This window comes from Helobdella robusta (assembly GCF_000326865.2).
Source record: "Helobdella robusta unplaced genomic scaffold HELROscaffold_84, whole genome shotgun sequence".
Taxonomy (NCBI): domain Eukaryota; kingdom Metazoa; phylum Annelida; class Clitellata; order Rhynchobdellida; family Glossiphoniidae; genus Helobdella; species Helobdella robusta.
In genome coordinates, this window is record NW_008705486.1 from 460218 (window position 1) to 471052 (window position 10835).

At 41.4% G+C, this 10835-nt stretch overlaps 2 protein-coding genes across 2 annotated transcripts; one reads left to right on the top strand and one right to left on the bottom strand.

The window, feature by feature from the left end:
- Window positions 1-503: 503 nt before the first annotated feature.
- On the bottom strand, window positions 504-4019 carry HELRODRAFT_182327 (hypothetical protein; the record flags this gene model as incomplete). The annotated part of the gene is made up of 4 exons (XM_009032600.1): window positions 504-926; window positions 1515-1668; window positions 2476-3116; window positions 3729-4019. The coding sequence occupies 4 exons, from the start codon at window positions 4017-4019 to the stop codon at window positions 504-506; spliced, it is 1509 nt and encodes a 502-aa protein (XP_009030848.1).
- Window positions 4020-5284: 1265 nt separating this feature from the next.
- Window positions 5285-6961, top strand: HELRODRAFT_182328 (hypothetical protein; the record flags this gene model as incomplete). Its single annotated transcript, XM_009032601.1, has 3 exons — window positions 5285-5859; window positions 5927-6698; window positions 6779-6961. 3 exons carry the CDS (start codon window positions 5285-5287, stop codon window positions 6959-6961), a joined length of 1530 nt encoding a protein of 509 aa, XP_009030849.1.
- Between the last annotated feature and the right edge of the window lie 3874 nt (window positions 6962-10835).

Genomic DNA, 10835 nt, shown 5'->3' on the forward strand with positions numbered 1-10835 from the left:
AGTTATTTCAAGATGAAACAACAATGTCGGCAACAAAATAATCTTGTCTCTAACAAATCGAAAACGAATATTTTGTTCTCTCACGTGTATTGCAAGGGACCGAAAATCTGGAACGAAATTTTAAACAGTGGATTTAATTTTGAATTTATTTCGTTAAACAATTTTAAAAAAAAGTTAAAAGAATATTTACTTAAGTTTAAAACATAAATTTTTTGTTTTTGAAATTACGTTTAAATTCTGTTGAAAACTTATAACATTTTAAAAATTATGTCAAGGTGGTCACACTCGATGAGTTTCTGAAAAGAACTCTACTGTGGTCATCCTGTCTTCTTCCTATTGATATAAAGGGGAGAGAATTCTTTTTTTCTCTTTTTTCTAGATTAATTTTGAGAAGCGAATAAAAATTCGTTTCGTTTTGTATGTATGTATGTTAAAACCAAATCATTGACGAATGACACCAAAAGCCAAGCGTCTGACTAAATTTGATTTTGTTTGCTATAACGTCACTCAACCTCGTCGGCATTCAACTCCACATTTTTCAACACACAGACGTGCAAAAATCGCTGCAGAATGCACGAGATATTATTCATAGCGAAAAAATATTCCCTACTATCGCCTGACCTAATACTGATATGTTTACAAATCCGATTGAAAAACCCGGAGGTGTTACGGTCCATGGGGCCGAGGACCTCGATACAAATCGGTAAAAACTTCATCGAGGGGAGAGCTCCGTCGTACTTCTTGATCTTCTCGTCAGATGCCCTGGTTGCAGCCAAACCGCTTTCTTTGCTAGTAAGCTGCACGTAGCGCTCAGCAAAGGTGCCCGGAACGGTAACGTCCCACGCCAAGCACCTGCCGGCTCTCCAAGAAATCAAGGTACACTCGTCAGGGCGCTTACCGTCGTGCGCCGCAATGCCAGACAGTTCCTTTAAAACCGGAATTGAGGCCTTGGAGAAAAGCCGGCACACAAAATCGTTTATGGCTGAATGTCGCTGCTGGCGACCTCCGCCCAAACAACAAACAAGACCATGATGGCCGAGTTCACCTGCATGTGTATTGACTCTGAACGGCCAACCCCAGACGGAAGCCAATGGCTGTCCTGACCGTTTCGTCATCCAATCTGGTACCCACCGACGTATTGGGCAAAGATCTCAGCCAGCCGCAACTCGCCTCGCTAAATACTGCCAGCAAGCGAGCTGAGGTCGCCGAGTCAGGGCTTGAGGAAAGCAACTCTTTGAATGTGCGTTTATATGCTTCCTCCAAAATGTTGCCCTGGAAAAGGTCTGTTGGTTGGAATGGAGTCGGTGGAGTACAGTGTAGGCTACTAAATTGCCGAAGAAGGGCAGACTGTAGGTCAAGCGTGGCAGATGCAGAAGATTTATAAACAATTGGTGCAAGCTGAACCACGCTTAGTAACCCCAGTCCCGCAAATCGTACCGGCAGCTGAGCCTGCGACCAACCTTTGACGGTAATATCGACGTTACAAATGGCTGAGAGGGCCACCTGCAGAGCACCTTTAATGCCAACTCTGTTAATGCGCCCAAAATGGCCGCATTAACAGAGTTGGATGTGCGCAAAAAATACATCAATTTCGGCAAACTGAGGGCGCCGCGGATGATTGTCAGCGCGTCGTGGACCGGGAGAAGAGAGACAAGTTCGAGGGCAAACCTTAGCTCAAAAAGTTTTTTATTAAAAAACCTGTCCTGATGACCGCGGGCCATCATTGGAGTGCCTAAAAAATTTAATGATGAATGGGGCACTGTGGGGACATTAACCAGCACGTGTGGTTCACACTTGTTTGTGTTTAATTCGAGACCGAAGATGGAAGCGCCGACTCTCAGCGACAGGAAGTCGTCCGCTAAGATGTTACCCTCTGCGGCCAAGCTGACATCGTCCAGGTAACCATAAACAAACGCCGAAGATGACTTCGTCAACAGTGGCTGAAGGGTTAAAGCAAAAAGCATCGGTCCCAAAGGGTCACCTTGCTGTACGCCCTGTAACCAAGAGAAGAGACTCGGCCATATGCGGAATGACAAAAATTATAAATTTGAGGACAGTGCTGCTTAACTGCCTCTAACATTGAGCCGTTTTGGGAGTGCTGAAATCAGTTTACGTACGGCGTGGACGGCCGCCTTAGCACCACCCCTCACGCCGACGCCCAATAGAATAGGATAGAGTTTGGCTTTGACCTGTTCCAACACTATCGCCAGAGCGCACTTACTGGCCAGCCTCCTCCAGAAATTCCCCACCACGATGGGTCTGATTTCTCCATCTTTTTTGTTTAAAGCCACTAGACGGGCCCCAAAAAGAAACGGCTAACCGCGGGAGGGCAGACCCCAGATAACAACAAATTTACAAACCGGGTGAGGGCGTCGGACCGGAAAGTAAATCCTTTATGTGCTGAGGCATCAAGCCATCAAGGCCTCCCGATTAACCCAATGAACCATTATTAAACGACTTTATAGCTGTCAACACCTGGGTTGGTGACCATTAGACGGTTCCTGCGCGGGGAAAGCTCGCCTGTTCAATGGAGCACTGGGATGAATAGCCTTGAGTTTAGCGAGAGTCTCAGGTGAGCTCTCCGCCAGGCCCGCGGGCGAACAAGCAAGTCTGACGGCCGCCGAGAAACTGCCCTGTTCAATCCGAGTAGTTACTGCACTAATCCAACTGTTTGGATTGTGCTTACGCGGTTTGGTATTGTGGTCAGTGTTGAAGCTTGCCACAATAATCTCGACCTCGGTCGAACTGAATTCGGCCAACCGTTTAATAACGCAATTGGCTTGATTAGTCCTGCGACCGCCCCTGGTGGGCTTGAACAAAACAAATGCGAAAAAACATTGGAGCCTGCACCAATGGGCCGCGTCGCAGGGATCATCGCAAACGGCCGTCAATAAAGCCGACAATGCTTTAGATACCTTGTCTCTGCACGGTTTGGGAACGTGATCATACAGATGGGCAGTCCTCAAAACGACCGTCAGCCTGTCAAAAACATGAAAAAATCCACTTGGGAGGGACTCTCCGAGACCGATGCCGAAGAACCGCGTGTAACAATATGAGGGTTGATGACAGGTGCGGTGGTAAGAGGCAGTCGCGCGGAAGCAGATGAACCAATAACACTATTGATTTTATTATAGCTTCATCTTTTTCAAATTGGCGACTTTGCTGAATCTACTCTAGTGTGGAAGTGCAAATTTCGGCACGAGTGAAATTACATGTACCGACAAAATTGGTGGTACGTCAGACATCCAAATTAACATTGACAGATTGCGTATGTTCTGAAGCAAGCAAATGAAATCGGGTGTGTGTATATGTTGCTAGGACGCTGCTTCCGATGAAATAAGATGATCAATGCGTCAAGATATTAAACTTAAATGAAAAAACTCAGACTGATTAAACAGGGAACGCGGTTGTATTCAGTGATACAGGCACGGAAATTGGATTTGCGAGAGGGGTTTATCATAGGATCAACAGAGAGCAGGCCTGGCCGATAAAGCAACAACTCAGACGACATCCCCCGGCACAGCGAAGGAGACGGGAACGCGAAGCCAGGTGGTGGGTGAACCAGTTTGTAGCTTTTGGAGAGTCCGATGAAAAGAGGCAAGCAAAACAAGCTAGGGAGTGGACAGACCAAAGCGACCACAAAACCCAACGAGACAAGTCGCCAGTCAATTACACAAGTCACAAGCAGATGAAACCCGGTGAGTGGGAAGGCGGAACGTTTAGCCGACAAACGCTGCCTTGCCACACAACCATCGCTGGTGGACTGGATATTGGAAGGCCAGTTCTGCGAAGGCGAAACGTTTTTCTCCATAAACCAAACGGATCAGGCAAAAGAAGATAGTGAGTTGCACATCGAGACAACAGGCATCGCTGCACCGACGAGGAGGGAAAAAAAGACCATCTAGATGGGGCCCAAAACTAATGCCAATTAACACCCCAAACTTCAACAAAGTTCTATGAAAGCGAACGTCGAGACGACGTTCGATGGGATGGGGAATTTTGTAAGTTTTGTTGCGCATGTATGAATGAATGTGTGTTGGTTGGTTTGGCGCGCTTGTATGGAGTGGTCTGGTATGCATGCTGGTAAAACGTTGTATAAACTGGTTTTGCATGCATGCTTGTGGAATGTTATGTGAATTGGTTTTATGTGAATGGTATTGTGCGAGTATAGTGAATATATTTGAGAGTAAATGGTTGCTCAGGGGAATTAATAAATAAGTATTTTGGACAATTGTTTTAAGTTAGTTTTCGAGTTAGTTTTTGGTGTAGTTTTTGGAGTTAGTTAGGTTCCTGGCGTGTTAGGTTTTGGTCATTTTGGTAATTGGTGATATTTTTCTGCGAGTTTATTTTTCTGAATTTATTTACTGCTGTTCTGTTGCTGTTTTAATTAAGTTTATTATTTAGTTTGGAACATTTGGAAAACATTTATTTTGCAGAGTAAGATTTTTTTTTTGTTTGTAATAAATTTATTTCAGTTAGCTTTTGTTTGTCTTGTTCAACATATAAAACATGTATAAAGAAGACGTCAGCGGTTAGTAAGGCCGGATTGAACGACTGGCAAGCAGGGCGCAAAAGCACATCCGCCCCGGCCGTGTTTTCCGACCCTGAGATAAACGTTTGTGAGGAGGTGAGTCTCGGCCAAAAGCGAGACCGCCTAGGCTGGCGGTGGCGTTTGGTGATATTCGAATAAAGAAAAAATTTCACTGAGCGGCAAAAAATCACAATATATATACATATATTCACATATATCTATTATTTATACAATTGTAGATTAATGGAGACATACGCTCATGTATATATTATTACTACCATTATTACACTGGTCAACACCCAAAAAATTTCCTAAGGTCTTTCGGCTGATTTATGGAAATTTTGATGTCCTGAATCCAAATATCACATTGGTTTTTCTAGATCAGGTCATCTTTCTAAGCTATGGCCATATCTTCATTTTCACTTTTTTGTGTACAGTCCCAGGTATTTTCGCTGTATGTGATGCTTTGTTCTTAATCACTTCATCACTATGAGAAATTTGCAATTTTTAATTATTTGGTATTTTTATGTTTCCCCTATGCACACACACACACACACACACACACACACACACACACACACGTTCAATGCATTAAATCACGTAACTACAGTCACGTGATCAGACAATCGCAGACATGCCCGGACGAGGCTGTGTATAACTATGGATAGTTACGTCAGCATTTTCCAAATCTGAGCCATATAGCAGATTGCATTAGTATAGGTATCAGTTGCAAACGAATCGCAAGCGAACGACATGGCTTCCAAGAGAAGATCTTGTAAAAATAAACCCGACGTATTTTGCTATATCTGCGGTGAATACACACTTGTTCATAACAGGAATCAAGTCACATGTTTCATAAAGCGTGCTTACCATGCTTATTTTGGTATTAAACTTGGTGACCAGGATAAAGATTGGGCGCCACACATGGTATGCAAGGCTTGCACCGTGTATCTGCGTCAGTGGACCAAGGGCAAGAAGACGTGTCTGAAGTTTGGAATTCCCATGGTTTGGCGGGAGCAGAGAAACCATGACACTGACTGCTACTTCTGTAGCATCGATCTGACTGGGATAAACAGAAAGAACCGAAGCAGCCTCGAGTATCCTGATTTGCAATCTGCACGTCGTCCTGTAGCTCATTGTGATGATATTCCAGTACCTGTGTTTCACAAACTTCAAGACATCAGTGATGACGAATCCTCTAGTGATGAAGATCAGGAAACAGAAGAAGAATGGCCAGTTGTTGACGATGAAACTCCACAGCTTTTTTCCCAACAGGAGCTAAATGATCTAGTTCGCGACCTCAGCTTGTCAAAGGCCTCTGCTGAACTGTTGGCATCCAGATTGAAAAAAAAACCTCCTCTCTGGCTGTGCTCGCATCACCCTGTACCGCAACAGGCATCAAGAGTACCTCCAATTTTTCTCGGAGGTGCAGGACTTGGTGTACTGCACAGATATTGCACAGCTTCTGCACCACCTGGGAGTGCCGCAGTACAAGCCCAAAGACTGGAGACTGTTCATTGACAGCAGCAAGCGGTCACTGAAATGTGTTCTACTGCACAACGGCAACCAGTTTGCCTCTGTGCCCCTTGCTCACTCTACTAAACTGAAGGAGAAGTATGAAGCGGTGAAGTATGTGCTGGAGATGATTCGTTATGATCAGCATAAGTGGGTTATTTGTGTCGATCTGAAGATGGTGAATTTTTTGTTGGGGCAACAATCCGGGTTCACCAAATACCCATGTTTTCTGTGCATGTGGGACAGTAGGGACACTGCTCACCATTACACGAAGAAGGACTGGCCTGTGCGAGAGGAACTAGTGCCTTGCAGAGCAAGTAACGTTATCAACAGCCCTCTGGTGGACAGAGACAGGATACTCTTCCCACCACTGCACATCAAGCTTGGCTTGATCAAGCAGTTCACAAAAGCTCTAGACAAGGAAGGTGGCTGCTTCAATTACATGTGCCAGACATTTCCGGGAGTAACCATAGTGAACTTAAAAGCTGGTATCTTTGACGGTCCTCAAATCCGTCGGCTCATCAGAAATCCAGAGTTTGAAAAGTCAATGAACAAAGTGGAACAGGAAGCATGGAATGCTTTTGTTCTCGTTGTGAAAAACTTCCTTGGCAACAACAAGGCCAGAAACTATGCTGAACTTGTCAACAATATGGTGACTGCTTTCAAAAACTCGGATGCAACATGAGCATCTAACTGCATTATCTATTTTCACATATGGATCGTTTTCCTGAGAATCTTGGATCAATGAGCGACGAGCAGGGAGAGAGATTCCACCAGGAGATGAAGGAGATGGAGACCAGGTATCAGGGACGTTGGAATGCCGTCATGATGGCTGATTACTGCTGGACTCTAAAGAGAGACATCCCTGATGCTGAGCATTCCAGGGTATCCAATAAACGGAAGTTCCAGCCCTAAATTCTTAACAATGACGAACATTAATGACCCTTACTTAAGGTACTGTGTTTCAGAACGCTTTTTTCTCTTTGAAACCAATTCCGAATGAGAAATGTTCATAGAAATAAACCGATTATGGCACAAAAATTTTACTGATTTATTCACAAATAAAATAAAATAAACATTTAACTTAGCAGAAAAACTGGACCTGACCTAGAGAAACGGATGTCATTTTCGGACTCAGCGGTGCCAAATTATCATAAATCAGTTGTAAAAAATTAGGAAATTTCCTCAAAAATTTTTTTTGTTGCTCAGTGTTATTATACGAGAATTTATACAGCCCTTTTCGAAACAAAAAGTTTTCAAAAGCACCAACAAGTAGAACAAACAAAAATAAAAACAAAAAACATAACGTAATAAATTGATAGTCAAGTACAAGAATAAAAATGTTGTTTAAATAAGTGCGATTTAAATTGTTTGCAGAAATCAGGAAGAGTGATTCCATTTTTGCGAGCTTTTCATAAATAGTTAATTCTTGTAAAATTTGTTTTCATAAAAAAGCGCTAAACGGACTGGCTGATCTTACACTGCAATTGACTAACCAAGTCGATTTAATACTATTAAGTATTAATTATGTTGTTTAAATAATTGCGATTTAAATTGTTTGCAGAAATCAGAAAGTCCATTTTTGCGAGCTTTTCATAAATAGTTAATTCTTGTAAAATTTGTTTTCATAAAAAAGCGCTAAACGGACTGGCTGATCTTACACTGCAATTGACTAACCAAGTCAATTTAATACTATTAATTATGTTGTCTAAATAAGTGCGATTTAAATTGTTTGCAGAAATGAGAAAGCGTGAGTCCATTTTTGCGAGCTTTCCATAAATAGTTAATTCCTGTAAAATCTGTTTTCATAAAAAAGCGCTAAACGGACTGGCTGATCTTATACCGCCATTGACTAACCATGTCGATTTAGTACTATTAATTAATAGTCAATTAAAACAAGTAGTTTATTATGTATACCGGTTCCGAAAAATCTTTTAAACAACTGGATGACGATGGTGATGAGGACATTCCACCAGCCACTGAATGCGAAAAAAGGTGCAGAGAGTTTGCTGATATCACACAAACAGACACAGCACTTGCCATGTTTTTTCTCCAAGACAGAAAATGGAACTTAGAAGTTTGAAATTTTTCATTTTACCTCCGTTCCATCTTCTAAAAATTTCACTGAAACTTCTTATTCTAACCAACGTGAACGAAATTCTTCATTAATGTGTTTATTTTTTTGTGATTGTAATTTGCAATAGTAATGATAAAAAAATGATAAAATAAATCTATTCACTATTGGGCGTGCGAATTTGCATGCCGACCATGAACTTGTTAGATTGCTATAAGACGTGCGAACGAAAAATATGTTCAAAACATTTTTTTATGCCGAATATTTTAACAACTATTTGTAAAAATTTCCGTTACTTATAATTGAAAATAAATTTTTTTAAATAATTTTTTTTAAATAAATTTTTATTTGCGCATCGTAATACTAATATTTATTATCTTTGGCAAGAGTTCATTTTCATTCTTCCTTCAGTTGTGAGCGGGGAGGCTTTTGAAGATTTGTTTGATTTTGATTGTTTTGTTTGATTTTTAATTTAATTTAATAAAATTAAATTTGTTACTTTATCACTCTAATTTGAGAAAATGAATTCACTTTAATTTGAAAAAATGAGTTCCGAGTCGTTAAAGTTGGGAGATGGATTTGTGAATGCTGAAGTGATAGAAATTTTAAAAAAAACTACAATCCAATGAAGCGGGACACTAAAAATTAAAAGAAAAGTTAAAAATTTTAACAAAATATGTCTTCTGGAAAGCGCCAAAATTGTTGATCTTGATCTAGATATGCAATACAGTCAGAGGTTGTTTTTATATTTTTAAAATATTTTCAAGCCTTAATTTCAATTATTATGAATATTTTATATTTTAATTTTTGTATATTCAACAATGGTTACTGCATTAGGTGGGTCTGTAAGCACTATGGAAATGTAAAGCCGTCTGCAAATTTGAAAAAACTGACACAACCTAACCAGGCATCCTAGTTGTGTGGTTGCACTGCAGCAGTTTATGTGGCATACTGCAAAATTCAGAAGGTAGTAATTGTAATCATTACAATAATTTAAATTTATTTATTGTTATCTATTGATTGATAATATTTTAAAAATTAAATTGATTGTGATAATATTTTAAAATATAAATTGAAATATTTCAATCAATCAATCGTTTAGCATCCAGAGACCCAGTTCCCCTGAGGTAGCACGTATAAATTGAAATATTTAATAATGATTAGTGATAATTAAATTTTGTTTATTGTTGTATGTTGATAGTAAGCGAGTGGGGTGATAGGAATTGAAGTTATGATGAGAATTGCTAACAGTATGTTTGATGATGAAGGTATACCTGAGGATTGGCGACACAGTGTGTTGGTGCCGTTGTATAAGGGCAAAGGAGATGTGAGAGATTGTGGGTCATATAGGGGTGTGAAATTGCTAGAGCACGGAATGAAGGTAGTGGAGAGGGTGCTTGAGAGGAGGTTGAGAAATATGGTGACAGTTAATGAAATGCAGTGTGGGTTTATGCCTGGTAGGGGAACGGTGGATGCGTTGTTCATGGTGAGAATGTTGCAGGAGAATTATAGAAAGAAGAAACGAAGATTGTACATGTGTTTTGTGGATCTAGAAAAGGCTTTTGATCGAGTACCGAGGAAGGTCATTGAATGGGCGTTGAGGAAGAAAGTAGTGAATGAGAGACTTGTTAAAGCTGTGATGCAGCTGTATGAAGGGGCAAAGACAAAGGTGAGGGTTGGAAGGGGGATGTCGGACGCTTTTAGTGTTAAGGTAGGAGTGCATCAAGGATCAGTGTTATCACCGTTTCTGTTTGCAATTGTGATGGATGTTGTGTGTGAAAACATAATGGAGGGGTTGTTATTTGAGATTTTGTATGCAGATTATTTAATCTTGATGGCTGATAGCATGGAAGAATTGCAGTTAAAATTTGACAGATGGAAAAGTGTTATTGAAAAGAAAGGGTTAAAAGTTAATATTGGTAAGACGAAGGTAATGGTGGGTGGGGAAGGTGGGGAGCGAGTGATAAGTAAAATAGACCCCTGTGGGGTATGTGACAGGAGAGTGAAGGCTAACTCGGTATTGTGTATAGGATGTCAGAAATGGGTGCATAAGAGATGTAGTGGTGTGAGGGGGCACTGAAAAAGGTGGAAGGCACGTTCAAATGTAAGAAATGTGTTCATGGTGTGATTAATAGGACGGACGCAAGGACGGGGTTGAGTGGTGGTATTGAAAGAGTGGAAAGCTTTGTTTACTTAGGGGATAAGCTGAACACGGATGGAAGATGTTTGAGCGCAGTTACGGCTAGAGTTCGTGTGGGGTGGATGAAATTTAGGGAACTGGGTGGGGTATTGTGTGGAAAGAAATGGTCAGTGAAGATGATAGGGAGGGTATATAAAGCATGTGTGAGAGCAGCGATGGTATATGGTGGTGAAACTTGGGTGTTGAGGAGAGAGGAGGAAAGTGTACTGCAGAGGGCTGAAAGAGCTATGGTGAGGATGATGTGTGGGGTTAAAGTGAAGGATAGGAGTAGTACAGAGCTGATGTCAATGATGGGACTTAATGAGGACATTGTGACATTGATAAGGAGATCGAGATTGCGGTGGTATGGACATGTGTTGAGAAGGGTTGAAAGGGTCGGGATTAGGCGAGCGTTGGAGTTCGAGGTTGAAGGAGTGGTAGGAAGGGGTCGTCCGCGATTGGGATGGAGAGAGCAGGTGGAGAAGGACAGGGTGAAAGCGGGGTTGCGTGATACTGAGGCGAGTGACAGATGTGGA